The sequence below is a fragment of the Artibeus jamaicensis genome, unplaced genomic scaffold (assembly GCF_021234435.1).
Source record: "Artibeus jamaicensis isolate MK-2021 breed Jamaican fruit bat unplaced genomic scaffold, CSHL_Jam_final contig_432, whole genome shotgun sequence".
Classification (NCBI taxonomy): domain Eukaryota; kingdom Metazoa; phylum Chordata; class Mammalia; order Chiroptera; family Phyllostomidae; genus Artibeus; species Artibeus jamaicensis.
The window spans coordinates 12,987,478-13,013,686 of NW_026521828.1; the positions used below are offsets into that span (position 1 = coordinate 12,987,478).

At 54.9% G+C, this 26,209-nt stretch overlaps 1 protein-coding gene across 1 annotated transcript; it reads left to right on the forward strand.

Moving 5' to 3' along the window:
* CSF1R (colony stimulating factor 1 receptor) lies at positions 1-26,120 on the forward strand. Its single transcript, XM_037161946.2, has 21 exons — positions 1-224; positions 3,146-3,406; positions 3,827-4,111; positions 6,015-6,151; positions 6,864-7,023; positions 8,378-8,564; positions 11,275-11,390; positions 11,543-11,663; positions 11,747-11,937; positions 13,678-13,793; positions 18,303-18,429; positions 18,556-18,660; positions 19,128-19,238; positions 19,833-19,983; positions 21,981-22,066; positions 22,161-22,255; positions 23,114-23,236; positions 23,318-23,429; positions 24,030-24,129; positions 24,969-25,077; positions 25,175-26,120. The coding sequence occupies exons 1-21, from the start codon at positions 176-178 to the stop codon at positions 25,334-25,336; spliced, it is 2,904 nt and encodes a 967-aa protein (XP_037017841.2). The 5' UTR covers positions 1-175; the 3' UTR covers positions 25,337-26,120.
* Positions 26,121-26,209: the final 89 nt, after the last annotated feature.

Genomic DNA, 26,209 nt, shown 5'->3' on the forward strand with positions numbered 1-26,209 from the left:
ATCAGCCCAAGGAGGAGGAGGTGGAGGAAGAAGAGGGAAACAAGACAAATAGTGGGTGGAGTGCAGAGGAACGCGTCCAGCCAGCATTCCTGGTCCCTACAGTGCGAGCAGCTGGGAGCCCAGTGCCTGCTTTCCCCAAAGCCCTGCATCGGGCTGTTGCCTCCCCACAGAAGCCATGTTCCCAGGACCTCTGCTGGTCGTGCTGGTGACCACAGCTTGGCATGGTAAGAGCAGAACCAAGGGCCCTGGGTGGGGGTAGGGAATGGTTGGACGGGGGCCCCTGTGTAAGGACTCTGTAAACCCCAGCCCCTCACCGGATGTACCTATTCTCTGTGCTTCCATCTCCCCAGCTTGGACAGCAGGTGTGCGGCTCTTTGTTTTGGAGAGGTGATGAAGGGGTGGAAGCGGCCCAGCCAGGGCTGTGGATCAGTCCCAGCTCAGTTGACAAACTGTGTGTCCTGAACAAGCTCCTGATGCTTTCAGGGCTTCAGTGTCTACATCTATTCAATGGCAGATGGTGGGCTAGACGAAAGCAAAGCCTTTCAAACTTGACTGTGCATATAAATTACTGGGGGTTCATGTTACATTGCAGATTGGGACTCAGTAGGTTTCAGGTGCAACCTACGACTCTGCTTTTCTAACAAGCTCCTAAGAGATGCCAGGGCCACTGGTGCAGGCGAACACGAGAGAGCCCCTGGCGGCTCTGCCAGCTCCGCCAGCCTGCCGCTCACTGACCGTAGGCAGGACTTGAGTTGGAAAGGCCCAAAAAGTCAGTGGTCCTTCCTTGGGAGGCTTGGGTAAAGGGTCAGAAGGTGAAATAAGAGGTGAGTGAGTGGGGATGTGGGGGACTGCAGTAAGGGAGTTGGGGAACAGGGTTGGAGCCCCCGAGAGGAGGAGAAGCTCACTAAGGCCCAGGGCTGAGGAAGGCCTGTGTCTTAGCAAGGGCTGTGTCACCACCCTTGGTGTGCTGTGTGCGTGTCCTGGGGGAGAGGAACCAAGCTTGAGGGAGATTCTGGGAGCTGGTGACAAAGGGGTTTGTCAGGTAAGTGGGCAGACGGGAGGTTTGGGTTATGGGGAGAATTGGGAGCTGAGATGAGAGGGTGAAACCTGCAGAGGTGCAGAAGGTGGCCTCAGTCCATGTCCACCATGCCCCAGCCTCCGGCCCAGGGGAGGACCGGCCCGAGCAGGCCTTCCCTTTCTGCTAGCCAAGCTGCAGGAGGGAAACCGGGGGCAGAAGTTGAGGGTATCAGCTTTGTTCTGCGTGAATATCTTGGACATCTGGGCAGGACAACACAGGACAGATGCCTCTCTCTGACCACACTTCTGGGAGGCCACTGCATGGACTAGAGGGACCAGGCAGGGGAAGGGGCGGGAGAGATGCCTGTGGGACTAGATGGGTGCAGAAGGGGAACACAGAATCCGAGATCACAGGTGTTGCAGTCACAGGCTCTGACCTACAAAGGTCACCAACTTCAGCTATCAAAATGTCAAGTCCAGAAGGATTGTTAGAAATGGAGCAATGAAAGCGTGGCCCAGGACAAGGGCTCTTGCTGGAGCCAAGAATCCCCACAGGTTAGAGAGCTGATGACAACTACCTGGCTTGTAAGGCAAACTAGGTTTCAGAGGCACATGGTACAACCCCACAGTCCAGGCCCAGGGCCCGCGTTGCTGCTGCTGGAATGGGGCAGACAGCCGAAAGGGATGGCGTTGCCCCCGCCCGGTGGTCACAGGGCACAGGAGGGCTACACCTCGGCAGCATCCACCAGTTCATCCAATCCTTTATGCTGATCGGAAGCTCAGCCAGAGGGGCTGCACACCTCTGATGGGCACAAAATCAAAACATAAATGAAACCTTCCTGAAGTCATTTGACAGAGAACATCTTTCTGAGTCGAGGGTCAAAGGTCAGGGCAGAGGTGAACAGAGTCAACTAAGGAGCTAGTGTGCAGAATAGTGGAGAAGCCCTGATGCCCTCAGGGCTGGACATCCATGCTCCCGCCTTCAGAGCCAAGGGTTTGCCCTTGCCAGGGGGTTAGCAGCAGAGCCAGGCCCCGAAGCTTGGGGTGTTCCGATGCCCAGCAGGTGGCATTGCCTCTCCTGAGTCTCTCCCCCAGAGAGGGGACAGTGGCTAGGAGGGTCAGGAAGCAGAAGTGAGAGCATCCCAGGGAGAAGGGCCGCAGGCGGAGCGGAAACCAGGGGCCAGGCCAGGCGCCAGCAATATGTTTCCGCCAGCCCAGGCCAGCGCGCCTGGCAGCCCCTCCAGGGCTTCAGACTGGCTCTCACTTCCCTCCTTTGCCCCTATTTTAGGCCCTGGAGAAATGCTGACCCTGCAGAGGCAACGGGCCTTCTTCCCGGAGGGCCTGATACGGGTTTTAAGTTCTCTTTTCTCCTTCAAGAAAATGTTCCTTAAAAGAGATCGGCAATCCTGTAAACGCAGCAGTGCCGGGACGTGGGGATAGACTAAATAATAAATGTAATGGCTCACTCTTAGTATTTATTTGGAGACAGGTGACATTCTAAAGGCTTCCCATGCAATTAAACCTCCTGACATCCCAATAAACGGGTACAATTATTGTCCCTATTTTATAGGTGGGGAAATTGAGGCACAGAGCCTCTGACCCACTCCACTGTGCTATAGACCAGTGGTGGGAGTGGGCACTACAGAAGAATTAGAATCTTTTTAATCCTGCCGGGCCAAGATCCGACACCTCTTCTTCATCCCCATATGGATTAAGTGAGTTCACTTTGCTGTGAACTTCGTTCATCTGTCTCCTCCTTTCCATGTTTGAGCCCCTGCTTTGAGCCAGGCCCTGATTTGACACTAAGTGCACAGCCTGCTTCAGGAGGCAGAAGAAATCTGCTCCCGGGGAGAAGGATTCAATCACAGCTGGGAGTCCCGGGGGCAGCGGCTGGGAGAAAGGTGGAGAGAGGCCGGAGCCATCAGTCAGTCCCTGAGCAGATTTGGGGTGGGGGCTGAGCAAATGCCTAGAGAGGGGCAGGGACTTGTTCAAGGTGATCTTGCAAGTCACAGTGGAACCCGAGCTCCAGTACCACCCCTGCCAGGGGAGCACCCATCTCAGAGGCAGGGAATGGCCCAGGGAGCATCTCCTGGGGCCTCACTTCTGTCTGCTGTCTTCTCTCCACCAGCTCAAGGGACCCCGGTGATAGAACCCAATGTCACTGAGCTGGTTGTGACGCCAGGCACAACGGTGGCCCTGCGATGCCTGGGCAATGGCAGTGTGGAATGGGGCGGCCCCACCGCCTTCCCATTCTGGACTCTGGAGCCTGATGGCTCTGGCAGCATCCTGATCACAAGAAATGCCACCTTCAAAAACACAGGGACCTATAGCTGCTCTGAGCCTGGAGACCCCCTGGGGGGCAGCGCCAGCATTCACCTCTACGTCAAAGGTGAGGACTCTGGGCCCACTCTCAAGAGGAATGGGCAGGGGGGCTGGGCCTCAACAGTCCCAATCATAAAAAAGCAGCTCCGCATTTCTGGAGTACCTGTCATGAACAAGGACCTAAGGCAGTGCTTCTCATATGATATAGTCCTCACAATGACCCCGTGAGGTTGGTTCCACACTTATGTGCATTTTTCAGAGGCTCAGAGGGGTTGAGTAATTTGCTCAAGACCACACGGCATCAAGTCCAGTGGGGCTGGACTTGGCTCTGAAGCTCCCACTCTGAAGCATCAGCTGAGCTTCCCTGGTATCGTGTGACCTCAGGCAAATGCTCCACATCTCTGAGCCTTCCTGTCACCAATGTCCAGAGAACACTTGGCCTGGAGAGGGAGGGTAGTCGTAACCCTGTATCCCCCCTGGACCTCAGATCCTGCCCGGCCCTGGAATGTGCTGGCCGAGGAAGTGATGGTGTCAGAGGGCCAGGACGCCCTGCTGCCCTGCCTGCTCACCGACCCTGCGCTGGAGCTGGGCGTCTTGCTGCAGCGAGTGCGTAAACGGACCGTCTTAAACAAAACCAAGTACTCCTTCTCACCCCGGCGCGGCTTCACGATCCACAGGGCCAAGTTCATTGAGAGTCAGGATTACCAATGCAGCGCTCAAGTAGGCGGCAGGATTGTGACATCCCTCAGCATCCGCCTTAAAGTGCAGAAAGGTGCGTGGGGCGGGGGGGGCGGGCCAGGTGTGGAGGGCGGGGACAGAGAGCTGGCAACCAAGCTAGCGGTGGCTGGGTCCAGCCCTGATGGGAGGTAATACGTGTCCCCTCCTTTGATTTCTTTCTTCCAATCGTCCCCCAGTCACCTATGGGGCACCAACTGGGACAAGACAAGCAAGGGATTTTGGGTAGGGAGACAGACCACATTGAAGTAATTACTGAATGGGCAGAATCGGCTCAGGTCACGAAACACATGCTAGGGAAACCACTAAATGAGGTGATGGAATGAAGTGTTTGGGGACACTATTTAAGTGGAAATGTGCATGGTGAGAGGGAGGTGGCTCTCAAAGATACATTTCGGCAGAGAGAACAGGTGGGAAGAGACTCCGATGCTCCAGGAACGGAAGGAGGGCCTGCAGCTCTCGCACACCCTCAGACGTGGATTTCCCACTGAGTGCCGGCCTTGCGTGGGGCCCTGGGCCCGTGAACGAGGGGTGCTGAGCCAAGTGGCAGGGAGGTGGCGGTGGGCAGGTGGTACAGCTTGAACTGGGGGGAAGGGCTGGGGGCAGTGGTGGCGCAGGTTCACTCTTTTCTCCTCTTGCACCTGCTGGGCTTGTAGATGGGATTCCAGGGACTGGAAGGACTGATATGAATAAGGAGGCCCCAGGCTCAGAACCTGGGCTTGAGACAGGAATCAGATACCTGGGCTTGAGGTGACAAAATGTGCCCAGGAAGTCAAAGGACCCCCCTCAGTGGGTAGAGGAAGTCATTAGGGCACTTTCACTGAAGATCATCTTACAGAGCCTGGGCTGTCCTGGACCCTGGCTCTGTCATGACGTTTCAGTGACCTTGGATGTGTCCTTTAGTGTCTCTGGAACTTGGGAAACTTGATTAGGTCATCTTTCAACAACAGCAATAGTAACAGATATTAATTCAGTGCCTACCACATGTCAAGCACTGGGCTAGTGACTGGGGACCAGTTGTGAAAAGTAAGAAACCCAGCCAGAGAAAGATAGATGTGTGTGCTTTGCAGAGGGTGGGTAGGGGGGAGGCAGTGAGGCTAACTGCTGCTCACAGAAGTCTTGTCTGAGGAATGTTCGAGCTAACGATCTGAAGGGTGAGGGCAGGTCCTCATTCACAGTGCAGGAGACAGAGCACCCCAGAAGGCAGGGGTGAGCACGGCTCTGTGGCAGGAGGCCCGGTGCGGCTGCAGCGCAGTGAGTGTAGGTGGTGGGGGTTCGGGTGGTCAGGAACGGGGCCGGGGGTGTGGGAGGGTTTGGGCTTTTTTTTCTGAGAGAGTGCGGGGAAGTCACTTGGTATTGGCACAAGAGAAAAGCATGATCCAATTTCCCTTCTTTTTTTCTTTCATTTAAAAATATTTTATTTATTTCTTTCAAGAGAGGGGAAGGGAAGGAGAAAGAGAGGGAGAGAAACATCAATGTGTGGTTGACTCTTGAGCATCCCCTACTGGGGACCTGGCCTGCAACCCAGGCATGTGCCCTGAGTGGGAATCGAACTGGTGACCCTTTGGTTTGCAGGCTGGCACTCAGTCCACCGAGCCACTCCAGCCAGGGCCCAATTTCCCTTCTTAAGGGTGCGCACGTTGGCTGCTGTGAGGAGTCGGGCATTAGAGGGGTCGGAGAGGGAGCAGGGAGGCCTTCCGGGTGGCTGCTGCTGGGACCCAGATCGGAGCGGCAGTGAGACTGGGGAGAGGTGGCGTGACGGCGGGAAGTTGCTTTTTCAAGGTTTATTTAGGAGACAAGACTTGCTGGCTGGGGATCGAAGCATCAAGGGTGCCTCTCAGGATCTGGGATGGGAACGCGGTGGGGGACCCTGGCCCACGGCAGGGAGCAGAGCAATAGCTCTGGCCTTGGTGTTCATGGGTCCCTTCCCCTGACCCCAGTTGTCCTAAGGCCCCCGACTGTGACACTGGAGCCCACAGAGCTAGTGCGGATTCGAGGAGAGGCTGCCCAGATTGTGTGCTCAGCCAGTGATGTTGACGTCGACTTTGAAGTCCTCCTCCAAAGAGGAAACACCAAGGTCAGTCCCCGGGGAGACAGCAGGGTGACATCTGCCCATCTTCCCACAACATCGGGCCCTGTGGGCTGGAGCCCCCAGCCCCACCGTAAGCTGGCTATCTGGGCTGAGGGCACGGTCCAGGTCCAGAGAGGGAAGTGGACTCACTCAGGGGCTCACTGGCAGTCAGTAGCTGGTCAAGAACCAGGGTTTAGGCTCATGCCACTGAGGCTTATGAGGGCGGGTAGAGGAGGTGGTACTCTACCCCCTTGACCCATGACCTTTGCCCAAGCCTGCAGACAAGTGCCAGCTATCAGCTCACTTCTGACTTAGCAAGGGGTTCATAGGCTGCCTTTGAAGCCCAGCGATATAACAGCACCCAGAGAGTGCTATTTCAGAAAGACTTTTTTGGGAGAGGGAGAAAGAGGGCGTATTCCCAGGAGGGAATGGCATTAGGCTGCTTCTGAGAGCCTCGTGCCCTCCCACTGTGCTGACCGTGTGCCAGGCACGTCCCTTTGCACGCGATATCTCATTTCCTCTTCACTGCAGCCCTAGGAGCAGGGGGCCAGAGTTAGTCCAATGGTACACACCTGTAGGTGGAGAGACTGAGGCCCAGAGACCAGGCCTTTGCCCAAGGAAAAGAAGATAATAATCCATAAAGGATGAGGATTTGAACCTAAATCTTCGTGATCCCTAAACAACCTTGGCATACCATTTCTGCTTCTTCTGGCTGCAGCTCAGAGTCCCTGTAGACACTGACTACTACGATGACCATTACCACAAAGTCCTGACCCTCAACTTCACTCAAGTAGGCTTCCAGGATGCTGGCAACTACTCCTGTGTGGCGACCAATGGCCAGGGCACCCACTCCATCTCCATGGTCTTCCGGGTGGTAGGTGAGCATCAGGATGGTGGGGGAGGGTTGGCTAGGATCGTGGGGTGAGGGAGGTACGTAAGGGGACTGAAATGGAAGGGGCTGATGTCAGAGAAGAAGACACTGTTAAAAATACCTCTGCTAGAATCCCCTTATCCTAGGCCTAGCTAGGGAGCCAAGTCTGGGGGAGCCTTCCCAGAACCCCCTCTCCCTCCTGGAGCTCTTATAGTAAGTGCATCATCACATTTCTGATTAGCATTGTTTTGTTCTGTTTTGGGATCGATATCTAGCAGCTCCTTACTGGACTTTACTCCTTCCTTCCTTCCTTCCTTCCTTCCTTCCTTCCTTCCTTCCTTCCTTCCTTCCTTCCTTCCTTCCCTCAACACTCATGAAATGTAAACATGTGAACAGATAATGCTTACCTAGTGCGATCATGGGTGAGGTGAGGGGTATTCTGGGAATGCTGAGAGTACTTAGGGCTTCTGGTATTCCCTCCCTCTTCCGCTCTTTCTTTCTTCCTCAGACTCCCAGAGTAGCTTGATTTTAATTTATGCAAGATTTAATTACAAGAAACTAGTTATGACTCTTTCGGGTATAGGTAAAAGAAACCAACACAAACTAGCCTAATTAAAAGAGTATTTTATTGGCCTTATTGCTAAAAAGCCCATGGACATGAGCTTCAGGTACAGTTGGATCTAGGTGTTCAGATCATGTGGACGAGAATCTGTTCTTTCACAACTCTCAGCTCTACATTTTTTGTGGAGCCCCTAGCAGTACCAGGTATGATAACCCCAGTGGAATGAGGTCTTCTCTTTTCCCAGACTCCCAACAAAAAGTCATGGAAATAAGTGTCAGGGCTCATGGACTCACATGCCTACCCCAAACCAGTCACTGGTCTAAACAGGTTGCATTACTCTGATTGGCTGGCCTGAGTCACATTCCCACTTTAGTCCTGGATGTGGAAGCCACATTGACTGAGCTATTATCAGAAGAAGAAGTGGATGGGGGAATGAGAGAAAGAAAAAACAGACTTTTTTTACTACTAAATATTTTTTCAAAAGGTTATTACCACAGACATATTCAACCTCTTAATTATGCAAATAAGGAGGCAAAGGCATCAAAGAGGATAGGAATTTTCCCAGGTTCTCCCAGGGACTCAGTGAGGAGAAGAGTTTGGAGCCCTGGCTTCTGTGGTGGGTGGTGGGAAGAGAGGTATCAGAGGCCAGGCATTGGCTAGGGTGGGGGACTATCGTCCTGGCACATTGCAGGCATGCAGGAGGGTCCAGCTGAATGACCGGATCAACGGGTGGATGACCAAATGAGCAAACAAACCAGGACATCATCCCACTAATGCCAGATCTCTGTCTGCTTTCCAGAGAGTGCCTACTTGAACTTGACCTCTGAGCAGAACCTCCTCCAGGAGGTGGCCGTGGGTGAGAAGCTCAACCTCCAAGTCATAGTGGAGGCCTACCCGGACCTACAAGACTTGAATTGGACCTATGGGGGACCCTTCTCTGACCACCAGCCCAATCTCGATTTTGTCATCAACAAGGGTGCATACAGGTACCAACTCCCAGCTCCCACCTGCAAGCCCACAGGTGGATGGGGCTGCTTTAACCAGGAATCAGGACACTTGTGTCATGACTCAACCTTGCTGTGTGACCTGGAGTAAGTCCCTTCCCCTCTGTGGGTCTTAACTTTCCCTGACTGTGTGGGCCCTGACCGAAGTCATCTGTGTCTGAGGTTTAGATCAGATTTGCATTCCCCTCCATCCCACATCCTTGAGAAATGCCCTCAAGAATTCTACCATTTCTTGGGGGTGTATATCCTCATAGTTATCCAAGAACTCTCAGTCTCATCCATTCTCCTCTTCTGTGGCCAATCCAAATGTAGAAATCTGTGTGAGTCTGCCACTCACACAGATTTGGGGGTGGGATGGAGGGAATTCATGCCACCAAATCACAGATACATCTAAAAATTCTTTAAAGGCCTGTGGTCACCCAGCCCAGAGAATTCCTCACTGGTCACTCTTCAACAGGGTCAAACTCTTCTCATAAAACGCCATCTGATGACGTCTTCTCTCAGAATCCTGTTTTCCCGCATGCACAACATTTTTAGAATCTTTTTTTCTGTCTCCTTGAGGACTAGATGCTCAGGGTTCCCCTAAGGGGAACTCAGATGCTCTTTAACAACAAAGGGGTTAGAACAACAGTTGCTTTACCCTGATCTGTTTGAAGGACACCATTCAGTTAGATCAAGAACAAGTACATTGCGTGTGGGTGTGATCTCACCGCTTCCTGCCCTCCACCATGACAGACGTCCCTAAACTGCTTTCCGCAGAGTCGAGATGCAGCCTCGGAGCCCTTCTCAACACAGTCTCCTCAACCCATCATCACTAGCTCGTGAGAGCAGACCTGTTTATTAGCCCTGGGCTAGGTAATTCCCTTAGACACCTTCCTAGTCTCAAACTCTCCGGGGTTCTCTTTCCAGCTCCCAAAGCCCAGACCTCCCTGGCTCCTGGACTCTTGTTTGTCAGCCATAAGCCACAAGACGTGCCCTTGTCCTCAGCTTTCTCCTCCCAGTTCCATTATCCTTTCTGGCCAGGGTTTCTAGCTTCCTCTCACCTGAAGCAGACGTTCTGGACCTGGATCCTGTAGACTCTTGAGAGAGGACTTACGGACAGATTTTCAGGGTCCATAAGCAACAGGGACACTGCTGGAACAGAAACAACCGAGAGGAACCAGGAGAGCCCCTTAAACACGGCCACCTGGGGCCGGCCATCACAGGGCACACGCACACCACACAGCCACCGAACTGAGCTCATGCGATGGGCGTGTTCATCACAGTGACTTTGAGTCATGCACAGAAGTTGAATTCTTTCAGTTCAAGAGGTAAATGTTAGTTATGACAACAGCTGACACGTGGAGAGAGAATGGGAGGTTCTGCACGCCAAAGGTCTGACGGAGACCGCCCTCCGAACACTGCATTTTAGGCCAGTGGTGGCTGCAGACCTCTTCCAGAGAAGAGCTGGTAATATGCTATTATTTTTTTTATCCTCATCTGAGGACATGCTTAGTGATTTTAGAGAGAGGGGAAGGGAGGAAGAGAAACATCGACGCTAGGCAGAAACATTGATCAGTTGCCTCTTGTACGCACTTTGACCAGGGACCTAACCTGCAACCCAGGCGTGTGCCCTGATCAGGAATGAAACGGGCGGCCTTTCGGTTCATGGGGTGATGCTCCGAACAAGTGAGCTGCACCTGTCAGCATTTTAAAACTAAATGCTGCTAGCATTTATTTTTTAAAAAGTTTTTCACTACCTAAACAATACATGCTCATTATGGATACGTTTTCAAATAGAGAGTAAGAAAAGAATAAACAGCCCTGGCTGGTGTAGCTCAGTAGATGGAGTGTGCGCCTATGAAGCAAAGGGTCGCTGGTTCAATTCCCAGTTGGGGCACATGCCTGGGTTGCAGGCCAGGTCCCCAGTGGGGGCCATGCAAGAGGCCCCCACACATCACATTGATGTTTCTCTCCTCTTTTCCCCTCCCTTCCCCTCTCTCTAAAAATAAATAAAGAATAAGCAATGATCTGGGATCGGCTTAGGATAACTTGTTTGTGTTTGCTTCCAGCCACTTCTGTAACAAAGGTCACAATTAAATTGAGTGCTACTATGTCAAGCACTCTGAATACATAACCCTTTAATCCTCAGGCCAAGTCTGTGAATTAATTTCCATCAGTGTTGCCCCCACAGAGAAGGAAGAGAAGGATCAGAGAGGTTCAACCTTTGTCTGAGCTTGCACAGCTAAGCACGGGTAGCACCAGGACTTGACCCCTGGTCTCTGTAGCCCCATGGCCACATCCTGCTTCTCATTCCTCTTATAGTCCCTCTGGGTGATTGAGGTTGGCACTATAGGAATGGCAGCTGACTTGGGTGCGAGCGTTGGCTTAGCCCAGCGATGGTGGTGGAAGCAGGTACATGCAGTGGGGCCTGGGATGTGCCTCGCAGAGTCAGCACTTTACCCATCTCGCCTCTACTAAACCTCAGAACAAAACTGCTCCACAGATGAGAAAGCCAATTAAGGAAATCGGGTTGGTGGTTTTCCCATGTCTCATTGGCGCCCCGCCTGGGTTCCTGGCTCCATCAAGACCTTTGTGCCTTGGACACTTTACCAAAAATACAACAAAGCCTGTTGGGGCAGCCGTCTGAGCCCACTGTCCGGGTGGGGACCATACCCAGGCTCACCTCAGACATCCTGTTCCTCCCATGCAGGTATACCTCCACCCTCTTCCTGCCTCGCCTGAAGCCCTCTGAGGCTGGCCTCTATTCCTTAATGGCCAGGAACGCCGGAGGCGAGAATGCCCTGACCTTTGAGCTCACCCTTCTGTGTGAGTGATGGAGTGGGGGTTGTGGACATGGAGTCCTGGAGAGACAGGCTGGGAGAGGGTGGGGGAGGGGAAGCTCAGTGCAAGGTGGTCAGGCGAGGGGCCTCGGGCCTCGGGCTGACCCCTCCCTCTTCCTCTCCTCCTTTCCTCCTCAGACGCCCCAGAGGTGAGGATCACATGGGACCCCATCAATGGCTCTGGTGCCATGCTCTGTAACGCCTCTGGGTACCCCCAGCCCAATGTGACCTGGGTCGAGTGCAGGGGCCATACTGAGAGGTAAGTGGCCTACCCTCACCTTCCTCACCGGGAATGAGGGGCTGGGCACCCTGAAACTCTGAACCACATTCTGCTCTTTGTAGATGTGATGAGGCCCAGGTGGTGCTGGTCTTTGAAGACCCAAACCCCAAGGTCCTGAGCCAGCAGCCCTTCGACAAGGTGACTGTCCAGAGCGTGCGGGCCATCGAGACCTTGGAACACAACAGGACGTATGAGTGCAGGGCCCACAACAGTGCAGGGAACAGCTTCTTCACCTTCCAGCCCCTCTCTGTAGGTGAGCCTCTGTCCTCCGCTCCAGGCCGGGATGGGCAGGGGTGCGGCAGGAGTTCTACCACAGAGCTTGTTACAGCTGAACGCAGACCTACCTCTTAGGTCCCACTCCAGGCTTCTGGAGAGCAAAGGTCTCCCAAAGCAGCCAGATGGGGGATCCAGAACCCTCAGAACCAGAGACAGCAGATGAGAGTGGAGGGGAAGCGGGTGTCTCTTGAGAAAGCAGGTGAAAGGGAGTGCAGCCTCACTGGCCCCTCTGCTCATACCCTGCACTTGAACTCATCATGCATTAGTTCACAAGTACTGCATTTTGCCAGGTATAATGTGTACTTTTCCCCCAAATTTTTGAGGGAAAAATAAGGATGCACATTATACATGGGTATTACTGATTCCATATCTATATAAATGGTTTTAATTCTTTTATTTATGCTTATGCATTAAAAGTATACCAAAAATGTTGAAAAATAAATGCTAAAATTCCTTTATAGTACAAAAAACAAGTATCTCTATATAAATAAATAAATAAATAAATAAATAAATAAATAAATAAATAATTGAGTTAAAAAATTATATGAAAATTTTTTGTCTTAAAAGTTTGGGCCAAAAGCTTGGGTGCGTATTTTGCACGGCAAAATGCAGTGCACAGCCCCCTCCTGCCAGACACTGTCCCATCCATTCAGGGGCCACCGTTCAGCCCTGCGCACTGGCGCAGGCTGCATTGTGGAGAGGAAGGAATGCCTTTCTCGCACCACACGGAAGCTCTATGTGGGTAGCTCTCCGATTCTGCGCGGAGGCCCACAGCACCCCCAAACTCCTGACGAGCAGGTCTGAGCGCCCCTGTGTGCCAGGCCCAGCAAGGCTCTCTGGGCCCAGAGAGGACAGAGCAGGAGCCTCTGCCTGGCTCAGAGGTGCCCCCTCAGGTGCTCCAGCTGCTGGCCCTGCAGCGCTGCTGCCAGGGTCCCACCCCACGGCAGCAGCTGTGGCTGCTGTCAGTTTTACTGTGCTGGCCATTGTCTCAATGAACTGGCACCTCGCTAGGAGGCCAGTACTATTTTCCTTTGACTTTGGAGATGATGAACCTTAAGCTTAGGGAGAAGTCACAGGTTCAATGTCACACACCTCCTAAATGGCCCCAGACCCACACTACTGATCTCAGCAAGGTGATGTAAATTGTCTTTCAAAATGCATAGAGAGAACTAGGATAAGTGATCAGGGAGGAGGAGACCTAGGGCCATGAGCCTGGCTTCTGGCCCCTCGGAAGGGCTGCGTGGTTCCAAAGGGCACCCATGGAAACAGCAGGGAACAGCCAGGAAGGCGGGTTCCCATCTAATGTCTAGAAGACTTTTCCATTAGAGCTGCCCAACGATGCTGGTGGTGAACTGATCACAGCGGGTGTGCGCAAGGCGAGGCTGCGCAGCAGGCCAGGTTGCTGCAGAGGGCTCCCTGCCCTGGCGGGGTGGTGCTGTGTGACCTGTGGGGCTCCCCCAAAGGCTGTGATTCAGGCAGAGCTTGCAGCTGTATCTGAGCAGGGCTGAAGGGTCCGCCCTCCCTACCCCTGCCTGGGGGAGGGTCTGCGGGAAGGCTCCCAGAAGCTCTGGGGGCTTCCGGGTGCGTGGACACTTTACTCAGTCAAAGCATTTACTGAGTGTCGACTGTGTTCACAGCAATGCACTGGCCAGTTTTCAGTGGGGGCGGGGTCCCAGAGGTCCATCTCCCACTCACTCCTCTGCAACCCCCCTCCTAGGAACCACCAGACAGCTCCCTGATGAGCCCCTCTTCACACCTGTGCTGATGGCCTGTGTATCCATCATGGCCTTGCTGCTGCTGCTGCTCTTGCTGCTTCTGTACAAGTACAAGCAGGTGAGCCTGGGCAGGGTGGGACATCCAGGCCCCGTGGCGCTGGACCCTGACAACAGCACCGCGAGGCCATGTGGTTCCCCCTTTAGCCCCCAGCATTTTGTCAGCCAATCATTCAGCCAGTGGCTCTTTAGTGGGCGCCAACGGTATGCCAATGTGGTCTAGATCCTGGGGGGCCAAAACTCAGAGCGTCTGAGGCTCTGCCCTCGCAGGGTTCACTGTCTAGTGCAGGACACGGATGATAATCAACTGACCAGCAAAGTGAAGGTGAAAGATGCTCTAGGGAGAGGAGTGGGTTCTGGGGGAGCAGAAGCATGGGACCCCTGTTCCAGCCAGGGGCTCACAGGCACACAGAGAGGACAGTACCAGCCAGGCCTGTGTCTCACCCTCAGGTGGTGGGCGTTCTTGTTGAGGGGGAAGGCCTGGCCATCACCAGCCTCATTGTTATTTAATATTATTACTCAAAGCTACCATTTATTGCACGTTGACAGTATTGAGCTGCCTGTCACTATGAAGGTGCAATCTGTAATAGCCATTTTAGGGGCATTTTAATAAATCATGTTGTCTACATCCTCTCACTCAGTGCCCTCTGCAGCCACGACACGCAGAGTATCACTAATTCCATTTTACAGAGTTGGAAGCTGAGGTTCCGAAAGGTCGAGACAGTCCCCTTGGTCCACAGCAGGTCAGTGCAGAGGCTGGCTTTCCAAAAGCCATGGATTTAACTACAATGCAAAACCTTGAATCACCTTATTTTACCGTCACAACAACCCGAGACAGGGACTGCAGCAGTCAGCACTTTACAATAAGGAAACCGAGGCTCAGGCAGGTTGGAGAACCTGCCCAAGGGTTCTGGGCACCCTCAACACCAGGTCTGTGGCCTCTACCACTGGGTCAAGGTGCCTCCCTACAAAAAAGTGGTACCCAGTGTGATCAGATGCCGACAGGGCCAGGCCAGAGGGCTGTGGAGGCCAGCAGCGGAGGGCTCTCCTCTGCTGGCAGGGAAGGGAGACCGCTTGGAGGAGGCAGCTCCGCGTGGTGGGATAGTCCTTGGAGGATGTGGCGAGGAGGGATGAGACTCAGGGAACGGGTCTCCGGGGGGGAGGGCGATGTGTGTAAAGGGTGGGGGAGATCAAGGTGAATTCTGGAAGTAGTGGCACCCAGAGGAGGAGGCACATGGGGGCAGGTTGGGGACCTGAGGGGTCGGACCTCGGCCTGCAGGCTCAGGGCTGTCAGTGGGCCTGAACAGGGTGGGGTGTGACTTAGGGGTGAACAACATCTTCCCCACACCCGCCTTGGGGTTTTCAGTGTGAGAAGAGGACTTGAAGTGAATAGGACGGGCTGATGGGACATGGGGCACCCAGGACCCCGTGGGTCTGGCTTCCTATGCTCATGCTGGCACCCTGCCTGAAGTACATCCCCCCAAGGACCCAGGGCCACAAGTCAAGACTTTGGGGATCTGGGTCCGTCCCTGACACTTTTGCCATTTGACCTCCGACTCACTGCCCTCTCTGGGACTCAGTTTCCCCACCTGTACCATGGGACTGGTGTCCTTGAATAGCCTTCTTTCTCTGATGTTCCATGAGCCTCTCGATGGTCTGGTTTAAGGGCCAAGGGTTGTGAGTTAGGTGGATCTGGGTCCGAGTCCTCCTTCTGCCCGCCTGCAGCTACGGGACTCTGGGAAAACTGGTGTCTCGAAGCCTCTGTTGCCTCCATCTGTCAGGTGGGATTGATAATGGCAGTGCCCCACCAGGCCGCCTTAAGGAATTGCAACATAAGGCAGGTGGAGGGTCCTCGAGGTATCTGTGGGAATGTTGAGGCCTCTACCTTCCTGGGACAGGCAACGTCCACCCTTCCAGAGCCCGGCAGGCCCAGTCTGAGGGCCGCACGGACTTTGAAATCTCCTGCCCGCCTCTGTTGACAAGGGGAAGGTTGACAAGGGGAAGTTGGGGTAAAGTCGGGGGTGGGCACAGGTCCTGGGCCTGTGGTGAAGAATTCATGAGATGACACATTGTGAGCGTGCAGCCCAGCATCCCAGTCACAGGAAGTGTGGAGAAGTGCTTTGTTGCCGTCCTTATAATCACTACCACTATCACTGGGGAACTATGGCCTTCCTGTAAGGGTTCTCCGTCAGAGGAGAGGCCTCTGGGTAGAAGCCCCCAGGAGGACACGTGAGCCCTTTCCAGAGAAGGCAAAGGCTGGGTGGTGTAAGGGCTGAGCCGGGGGCCTGCAAGAGGCGCAAAGGTGCCGGGGCAGCCTGGAGACTGCGGCCTTCTGCCCCGAGTAGAGAGTCTGGCATCTGGAGATCTGAGATTCCAGCCAGATAACCTCTCCCTCCTTCCACCCGCCCAGTCCCGTTCTCCAGTATCCCCTGCCTGCTGCGGGGTGGGGAGCGGGGGCGGAGGGGTCTGACTCAGGCTCACTGCAGGAGACAGAGGAAGGAGAAGTGGTGAGGAGGCAAACGGGCCTTGGCCACAGAGGCTCCTGGAGATGGAAGTGGCCCAGAGGGTGGGGGTCAAAGAATCCCCTCCTGGCTCTGTCTCTGTCTTTTGAGCTGGAAAGGCACCACACTCAAGTTTGAATCCTCTGAGACTCAGAAAGTCCCTCCTTGCCCTGGCCGAGTAGCTCAGTTGGTTAGAGTGTTGACTTGATATGTCAAGGTTGCAGGTTTGATCCCTGGTCAGGGCACATCCAAAACCAACCAGTGAATGCATAAATAAGTGGATCAACAAATTGATGTCTCTTCTGAGAGGAAGGAAGGAAGGAGAGAAAGAAAGAGAGAAAGAAAGAAAGAAAGGAAGGAAGGAAGGAAGGAAGGAAGGAAGGAAGGAAGGAAAGAAAGAAAGAAAGAAAGAAAGAAAGAAAGAAAGAAAGAAAGAAAGAAAGAAAGAAAGAAAGAAAGAAAAAGAAAAGAAAGAAAGTGGTTCTCTGCCCCATCTCAGACTTCCCTCCTAAGCCCTGACGCGGGGTGTTTCAGTTCACCTGTAGTCTGCTCCCAGAGCAAGCAGAATGGGAAGCTCTCCCTTACCCCTAAATGCACTCGTTTCTCCCAAACTACCACCTGTTGGAAGTTCTTTCCCATGGCTATCTGGAGTCCTGTCTCTCAACCCAGCGAGACTCCCAACCACAGGCCACCCTCCTCCCCAACTCCCACTCCTACACCCTGTCGCTCCCCTGAACTGGGTGCCCACAAAGGAGCCCAGCTGCAAAGCACAGGTCAGCCAGTCCCCAAGGTCACTGACAGGAAAGGGAGTTGGACTGCTGACCCAATGCCTTGGTGCCCTCCACCACCCCTGCCAGCCCAGCTTCTACATTCCCCCAGTGCCGTCTTCCATCAGCACTTCTCATGGGCTGCCCCTGGCAGGATGCCCCCTCCCCCAGCTGGTGGTTGGTAACAGCATGTGAAGCTGGGGAAAGAAGGCAGGTGCTCCAGACACTCACTGCCTGGTTGGCAGAGACTTCTCACAGCCCGCAGGACCTTCCTGACTCTGGAACCAACCTGGCTCCCCTCAAGTCACGCCCACTTGCAGTCACTCAAACCTGCCAGGACCCACCCCCGTCAACCCCCCTCCCCCATCAGGCCTCCATGTCTCTGTTCACTGAGCTTGCAAAGTGCTCCTTGCCATGGTTACACACTCCTCAGCTCCTGGGGGCCTTCCCCGACTTATCTTCAGTTGTAGCCATCACTCTATCCCATCACCCATAAGTCTATTTACTTATTTCAGGGAAATGCCTCTCTTAGCCTCTGGCATGCAGACCCCATGGGGCTGGGACTTTGTCCTGTTCAAGTCTGCATCAACGGTGCCTGGTGCAGAGAGGTGCTCAGAGAAGTGATTGGAAGGGAATATTATTTAGCTTCAGAAAGGAAGGAAATTCCGTCCCATGCTACAGTATGGATGAACCTTGACAACCCGTATGCTAAGTGAAATAAGCCAGTCACAAAAGCACTCATACTGCAGTGCCCTACTTATATGAGTAGTCAAATTCATGAGACAAGTGGGATGGTGGTGGCCAGGGGCTTGGGGGGGAGTAGAAATGGCGAGCTGTTTCAAGGGCATGGGGTTTACGTTTTGCGAGTCGAGGGGCTTGGATGTTGGTTGCACAAGAATGCGGATGTATTCAACACTACTGAACTGCACGCTCAGCGTGGCTGAGATGATAAACCTCATGTTATGTGTATCCCACCGCAACCAAAAAGAAAAACAAACATTTGGATGACAGGACGGAGAGAATTACCCGAACTGCCAGAGCTGGCCAGGCCCTCACAGGTGGCCCCGTCCAAGTCTTTGAACACACAGGTAGGGTACCTGAGGTATGCAGAAGGGACAGTCACATGGTGAGGCCAAACCAGGAAGGGGCTGGACCCTCGGTGCCTTGGGCATGAGGAGACATGGCTGCCTCCTCCTGCCAAGGCCCTGAGACTGTGCACTTCGCCCGCACTCACGGGTCAGATCAAGACCCAAGACCCTGCCGGGCCTGGCTGCCACGTGCTTCCTCCCTCTGCCTCTGCAGAAGCCCAAGTATCAGGTGCGCTGGAAGATCATCGAGAGCTACGAGGGCAACAATTACACGTTCATCGATCCTACCCAGCTGCCCTATAACGAGCAGTGGGAGTTCCCCCGAAACAACCTGCAGTTCGGTGAGATGGGATCTCAGCCCACCAGGTCCTCCCGTCGCAGGGCAGCATGGGCTTCAGGCAGCCAGTGGCCCTTAGACAAAGGGCCCTTTGGCACCCAGGGACCTAAGGAGCCTCTATGTTCGGCAGGTAAGACCCTCGGAGCTGGTGCCTTTGGGAAGGTGGTAGAGGCCACAGCCTTTGGTCTGGGCAAGGAAGATGCTGTCCTGAAGGTGGCTGTGAAGATGCTGAAGTGTGAGTGAGAGGAGGGAGCCTGGGGAATTTGGGGGAGTTGATGGGGGTGGTGCATGCTAGGGAGGGCACGCCCTGTTGTCACAAGAGGCATCACTCCCATTTTTGCCATCAGAGCCTGGGGGACAGAGCCTGGGATTGGCGGTGCAGACACCTGGATCCCTTTGTGAGCCGACAGCTCCCTCTAGCTCCTAGGTGACTGAGCTGGGGTACACAAAGGCCACCCTGGGCCACAGCCTGGTCACAGCTTGGCTTCCTGCCATCTGAGACCAGCTCAGTGACTGGCCATCTCTCCTCTCTCTCTCTCTGCCTCCCTCCCCACTGTGTATCTGCATTTTTTCTTCTCCCTCTTTCGGTCCGATTGCTTTGGGTACCCCTGCCTGCTTCCTGGGTGTCCCTTATCTGTCTGCATGGCTTTCCATGTCCTCCTGCTCTCTCCCCATCTGCGGGGCCTGCGATCCCTCCCCTAGCCACAGCTCATGCTGATGAGAAGGAGGCCCTCATGTCGGAGCTGAAGATCATGAGTCATCTAGGCCAGCACGAGAACATAGTCAACCTTCTGGGAGCCTGCACCCACGGAGGTGAGGGGTGCTGGCGGGCATGGCCTTGGGGCTTCTCAGGTGTCTGAGGTCCCCAGCACCACCTCAGCCCATCTTCCACTTCCTATCTCCTCCACATGAAGGTAGGACCCTGTCTCAGGTCCCTTAAATTCCAGACACCCGGACTGGTCAAACTGCTTGTGCATGGAGACAGTTCTGGGGCTCTGAGCAGTGGCTCTCAGACACCAGTGGGAGCCAGTCAGTCCCCTGGAGAGGGACCTACCAGGGCAGGCTGCTCCAGGCACCTGCTCCTGTGGGTCTGGAGTGAGGCTCCCGCCCAGAGACACTTGGACACTCACCGTAGTGTCCCCAGGGGCACCCCAGGGCCTGTTGGCACTCCAAGTCCACCCCATCCTTTTCTGTAGGAACTTTGACCTCTGATCTGTATGAAGCTGTCATAGATTTCCTTTGGGGAAAGAATTCTTTAGCTACAGTTTTTTTTGGGGGGTGTTGGGGGGGTAGATTCCTCTGCTTTAGACAGATGGGGTAGGGTGCCTCATGGCCCCTACCCCATGTTCCTGTTCACATAGGGAATGGGTTAAGGGGTACACTGCCCCCACTCTCCTGGCTCTCTAGGTCCTGTCCTGGTCATCACTGAATATTGTTGCTATGGTGACCTGCTCAACTTTCTACGGAAGAAGGCTGAGGCCATGCTGGGGCCCAGCCTGAGTCCAGGCCAGGATCCAGGCTACAAGAACATCCACCTGGAAAAGAAATACGCCCACAGGTAGCATCTCTGTGCCAAGAACAGGGAGGCGGGGCCCCGGGTCTGTCCCCAAAGCCCCCTCGGGGTCGTGGCTCTCCCACCCCATCCGTGCCTTCGGCGGACGTACAGCTGGTTTCTAATCGTTCTCCTTATCCGACAAATACTTGAACACCTACTATGTTCCGGGAACACTGAGGCAAAGGTGGGCAGCTCACAGTCTGGTGGAGACAGATGCTCATGAAATCCTCCCTTTAATGTATACAAAAGATCAGCCGAGACTGTTGAGAGCCCTGGCCAGGGGCAGGCAGCCGCTGGGGGCAATCGCCTGTTTCACCCGCAGCATGTGCTGCCAGGGGCTGCCAGGGCCCCACTGCGTGCAGGACCAGTCAGCGCCAGGGCTGCGCATCACCAGGAAGAAGTGGGGTGGTCTCTGGGTTGTTGGGGGAAAGGGGGAAAAACAGTATGACAGCCAGGTCCCCGTCGCGTCTCAGTTTACCAGGCCAGCCACTGCGGGGTGACTCTCTCATGGTCTCTCCTTCCCTTTTGTTCTGTAACGCTGGGATTCCTGGAAGCCATGAGGAAGCAGATGGTCAGAGCCACATGGGGAACCAGAGAGGGGAAGTGGTCAGTTTCATGTCGCATATGAGTTAGGGGCTACAGACTGCTCTTTTGACTCCTGGTCCAGTGCTCCTCTGGAAGTCTCAGTCCTGGGGGTGGTGGGGCCACAGGACCAGGCTACCGGGAGCTGGAACAGAATCAGAAACAGAAGGGTCCCTTGTTCTAGCTGCTGTCAGCTGCTAAGCCCGGGGAGGCAGGAGGGGAAGGAGGCTGCCTTTCCATCCAGTGTCTGGAATATGGGGGCTGGCGGGATCACCTACCTCCTCTTTTGATTCTGACTCGCCTCTGACATTGGGCCTCTGCAGGCTGGAACCTCAGGACAGATCAAAACAGTTTTGAGAACCAAAGTAAAGTATTAGCTTCCACCCTCAAATCTGCAGGTGGGGAAAGGATTCATGGAGTGGGGTGATTTAAAGAGAAAGTGACATGTGAACCAAGCCTACCAGTGGGATCCCAGGCTAGATTGATAGGAATATAGTTTCTAGACCAAGGGGGAGGAAGGTTTTGCCGTGGTCAGCCCATAAATGAAACACTAGGTTCTCTTTTTGGGAACACGTGAGTATAGACATTGTCAAGGTGCACATCTGTATTGCAGAGGGGACAGGAGGGTGAGTGGCCCAGAGCTCCTGTGGTTGGAATACTAGAAGCAGCAGTGGCTGTTCATTTTACAGCAGCATTTCTCAACCTGCCTGCCACCCAAAGCATGGGCTCACAGGCATCACAAGAGAGCTGTTAGAAATGCACACACAGCCTCAGGGCCACCCAGACCTACCGAATCAAACTGCATGTACGTAAGATTCCCCAGGTGAGTGTATGCACGTGAATTAAAGTTCCAGAAGCACTTCTTAGACCAATGGGTCTCCCCCCGGCCACACACTGGAACTGCCTGCCTGCAGAGAACGAAACATCGGAGGACTGAGTTCTGCCCCTTGAGTTTCTGAAGTGGTCTGGGCATGTGGCATGTTTAAAGCTCCTCAGATGATGTTAGTGTGAAGCCAGGAGTAAGCGCCACTGTCCAGACAAGAGAGGGCTGGAAGAAGGGGCCCTAGAATATGTTTAGATCTCTGCAGGGATGTTATGGGGAGCAGGGAGCCCACTTCTATGCGGCCCTCAAGGGCAGAGCAAGGACCAGGGGGAGGAAAACCTGGGGGCAAGCTGGCGTCACAGATCGTGAATAACTTCCTAACAGGCAGAGCTGCCCCAAGAGAGCAGGTTGTCAGCTCCCTTGCTGGATGGCCAGAGATTAATGGTCACTCGGACCAAAGGTGGCAGGGGGTTTCTTGTCAAAAAGATGTCCGAGTTGACTCCAAATTCCCTCCCTTCCCTGCCGAGTGGCTGGAGGCCAAGGCCTGAGCTGGGCAGTGGTGGGGACTGACTGGCCCTTGGGCCTCTCTATGTAGGGACAGTGGCTTCTCCAGCCAGGGACTGGACACCTACGTGGAGATGAGGCCTGTCTCCACTTCTTCAAATCACTCCTCTGAGCAAGGTGAGGAGGTAGGGGGAGTGGAGAGGGGCTGCTGGGGGCTGGGAAGGGCAAGGCAGGGTGTGGCAGGCTGCCCTGATGCCTCTCCTCACACCAGATTTGGACAAGGACGAGTGGCCACTGGAGCTGCAGGACCTGCTTCACTTCTCGAGCCAGGTGGCCCAGGGCATGGCCTTCCTCGCTTCTAAGAATGTGAGTCAAGAACCAGGTCCCTCATGTAGTCACCTGGAGGGGTGGGGGTCTGCTGAACCCCCATGAGGCTGGAGGAAGAAGGATGAAGGGGAGGAAAGGGAGCAGGAAGGGGCAAGAGCAGAGCCAGAGTGCCAGGAAGCCAACAGGCTGCAGTGTCAAAGAGCTTCAGGAGGGGGTGGGAGGAAGCGGCATGAGCCCCGCCAGGAGGGCCCCAGAGTGCAGCAGGCCGTGTGAACAAGACAAGTTGTGTCGATGGTGTGAAGCACACGGTCTCATGGGGATGATGGGGCCTCCCTTAGTTGTAAGGTGATGTGTATGATACACTCAGGAGCTGGATTGGTGACTGTCCTTCGCACGCAACTTAGGGGGCAAGTTTGATTGCTGCTTCTGTCACTTGCTGCATGATTTTGAGCACTTTTGAAATTCTCCAAGCCTTAGTCTCTGCACTGATACACGTGGGCACCATCACACCTGTTTTGTGGGCAAAACAGGGTCGGAATGTGCGCAGATGCTCAGGGAAGGGCCTGGCGTGGCAGGGCCCTGCTGTGGTAGCTACCACTGTTAGAAGCTGATTGTGGGCCCTCGATGGCTGCTGCACCAGAGCTCCCCACCTCTGGGCCCGAGCAGAGCACCTGCTCTAAACCAGCTGTTGCTGGGGCTGAAGAGCCAGGAGGGGGGTTTCTAGATATTGAATTGTCCTGGGCCCTGGTAGAAGGCAGGGACAGGAGTCAGGTTCAGAACTGATGCCCACTCCCTCACAAAGGACTTCTGAGGCCTTCTAGGGCCCTGGCCGCTGCTTCTGAACTTTGGGCTCAGGCAGGGGAGGGGCTGGACTAACCCTGACCTGCTTCCCCTCAGTGCATTCACCGAGACGTGGCAGCCCGGAATGTGCTGCTGACCAGCGGCCGTGTGGCCAAGATTGGGGACTTCGGGCTGGCCAGAGACATCATGAATGACTCCAATTACATTGTCAAGGGCAACGTGAGTGCTGGGAGGGCATGGGCAGGCTGGGGAAGAGGATGGAGAACTAGGGACCAAGATGACTGGGGTCTACTCTGCCAGGCCCGCCTGCCCGTGAAGTGGATGGCTCCAGAGAGCATCTTCGACTGCGTCTACACAGTTCAGAGTGACGTTTGGTCCTATGGCATCCTCCTCTGGGAGATCTTCTCACTTGGTGAGTGGCTGGCCTGGTGCAGGCTCAGCCTGGGGGCCGACTTGTGTTTGGTCACCTTCGGTGTCTTATAACTCAAGGAGGATGCTAAGTCATAGATGTTTGGTGCCCAGGACAGAGCGAGGGCTGGTGAGAATGGAGGGATACGTGGAATGTCTTAAACCAAGTGTCACAGCTCCAGCATGGGCAGGGCAGAGCCCGCCCCCAGCAGGCACTCCCTCAGCGGCTCCCTCACCTGTCTGCTTGTGCAGTTGCTACTCCCTGGAATGCCGTTTCCCCTCGTTGTCCGAAACACGTGTATCCTTGAGGATGCGGCTCCTACCTCTGGAGTGCTAGGTGCAGGGACCTGGGCTAATAGGACCTTCAGTGCGTTCCTCTGAGAACCCCTTATTCCAAAGCCCGGGATAGAACTGTGTGGCATGATGAGGCCGTGGGATGGCTCTCCGTTTCCTAGAACCTAACCCTTCCGTAGGGCCCAGTACACAGCCAGCACTTACTAAGAGGAGCTGCTGTTCTACTGTGGAACCCCGGCCTTGCCAGGATGTGTGTGGGGTGGGGATGGGGAAGGGAGCATTGAGCATGCTATCACCTCGGCTTTTGCAGGCCTGAACCCCTACCCTGGCATCCTGGTGAACAGCAAGTTCTACAAACTGGTCAAGGATGGATATCAAATGGCCCAGCCTGCATTTGCTACAAAGAACATGTAAGGGCCCCAGGGAGGGAGGACACCCTGACTTTGGTTTAAGGGGATGGAAAAGTATGTGACCACCTTCCCCTACCCACAGTGTTAAGGGCAGGGCTTCATCTCCCTGACACTGGCCTATATAACAAGCCCCCATTACCGGAGTTACCTCAGTTTAGCAGGCAGCGAAGGGGATGTTCTCGGAGAAGAGGGTTCTAATTGGGCAAGCCCTAACTTGGATGACAGATCTTTAACTCAGACTGTTGTGACCTCAAGGAGGGGCCTCGCTTCTCCTGTCCTGGTGCTCTCTGGTGTCAGCCAGACAGCTCACTGCAGCCCGCCTGCCACGAGCGAGCTGCTCACGGACCCCTGCCTTCCCGTCTTTCCTCAGGCCAGCAGGCCACAACGTCACCCACTGCTTTTCTCCAGCCCCTCTCAACACAGCCTCCCCCTGTGCCCACCCAGGCTGTCACTGGCTGGGGGAGGGGGGCCGCCCAGCTGGCTCTCCAGCCCTTCAGCCCACTCGCCACTATAGTCTTCTGCCACAGCCAGTCTGTTGCTCACTCAGCCCACCTGTCAAACCTGCCTGCAGGTAGCAATAGTACCAGCTCTTATTTTAGGAGCTTGAGCAAGACAGCATCTCTGAGTTTCTCCCCACAGCTGTCACAACAGGTGTGACGAGAACCTTTCTCCAAGGGCTACTGGGAAGATGAAGTGAGAGAACACGTGCCAAGGGCTCAGCCAAGCCTTGTGCTGAGCTCACCTTGACTGGGTTTTGGGACCTCTGCTGGGCAGGACTCCATAGGGGATGGGCACGTGAAGGGACCCCCAGACCCACGGCGACCTCTGTCCCATCGCAGATACAGCATCATGCAGGCATGCTGGTCCCTGGAGCCCACCCACAGACCCACCTTCCAGCAGATCTGCCTCCTCCTTCAGGAACAGGCCCAAGTGGATGGCAGGGCGCAGGTGGGAACGGCCAGATTTGGGGTGGAAAGGTGCCTATGGCAGGCCCGGCTGGTCCTGACCAATCGGGACTGACCATCCTGGCCTCTCCTTCCTTCAGGACTATGCTAACCTCTCCGGCGGCAGTGGCAACAGCACTGGCAGCAACAGTGGCAGTGGTGGCGGCAGTGAGCAGGAGAGCTCTGGCGAGCCGCCGGCCTGCTGCGAGCAGGGGGACATGGCCCAGCCCTTGCTGCAGCCTAACAACTACCAGTTCTGCTGAGGTGACGGCAGCGCAGCACTGTCCGTCCCTCCTCTGAGTGTCACCTCCTCTGTGGACGGGGCCCCACGGGGAGAACACGGACTCTGCCGTTGTCATTTCACTCAACAGCCCAGCCCAGCTCTGAAACCCAGGATGTGGGACGCACGAGAGATCCCAGAGGACCCCACTTCCAGGGCCTGGGCCATCAATCACTGCCAGTCAGGGGCTGGGGCTGAGCCCCTCCCCCCCACTGTTCTCAAGGCTGTGGCTGCACACTCGCCACGCCAACTCGGAGAACCCCCAGCACAGCCTCTTACCCTTGTTCCCACTTCCAGGAACCCTCCCCCCCACTCCTTGTCTCTCCTAGTGTCAATGGACTGGTTTCACACCCGTGAAGCCCCCAGGAGCTGTCCCAACATTAAGAAAACGACACTCCTAGGCCTGAGAGTAGCGGGAACCACCCCTCCCCCACAGCCACACGGAGCAGCGAGAGTGGACAGGTGCTCGGAGGCAGCACGGGGCTGAGACCTTTGGACCAGGGCGGCTCCTTGTAAACATCCAATGGCACCTCCTAGTCTGTGCTCTCTGGTTTTCTCTCCACAGCCCCATCCCACCCTGGACCTGGTACTGCTATAATGAGCCAGGTGGCAGCTAAAAGTCTGGGGTATTCTACCCTGTGCCCCGTCACCCGTGTGGCTGGCCACACCAAGCAAGCAGCACGCACTTCCCCAAGCTGACTCATCATAACTAACAGTCACGCTGCGGGATATGTCTCTGTCAGCATTAAACTAACAGCATTAACACAGCTGGTCTCTGGTTCTTTGCCTCTCGCGAAGGCCTGTGGGTTGCCGGGGCTTTCTGCCACCTGTCCCTCACATCAAATGACCAGCTCAG

Excerpts from the sequence above, each read along its gene's own strand:
- CSF1R (XM_037161946.2), top strand. The coding sequence starts at position 176 with ATGTTCCCAGGACCTCTGCTGGTCGTGCTGGTGACCACAGCTTGGCAT. Across the intron at positions 19,239-19,832 it reads GGGAGCCTGCACCCACGGAG|GTCCTGTCCTGGTCATCACT; the intron begins GTGAGGGGTGCT and ends CTGGCTCTCTAG. Across the intron at positions 24,130-24,968 it reads GCATTTGCTACAAAGAACAT|ATACAGCATCATGCAGGCAT; the intron begins GTAAGGGCCCCA and ends GTCCCATCGCAG.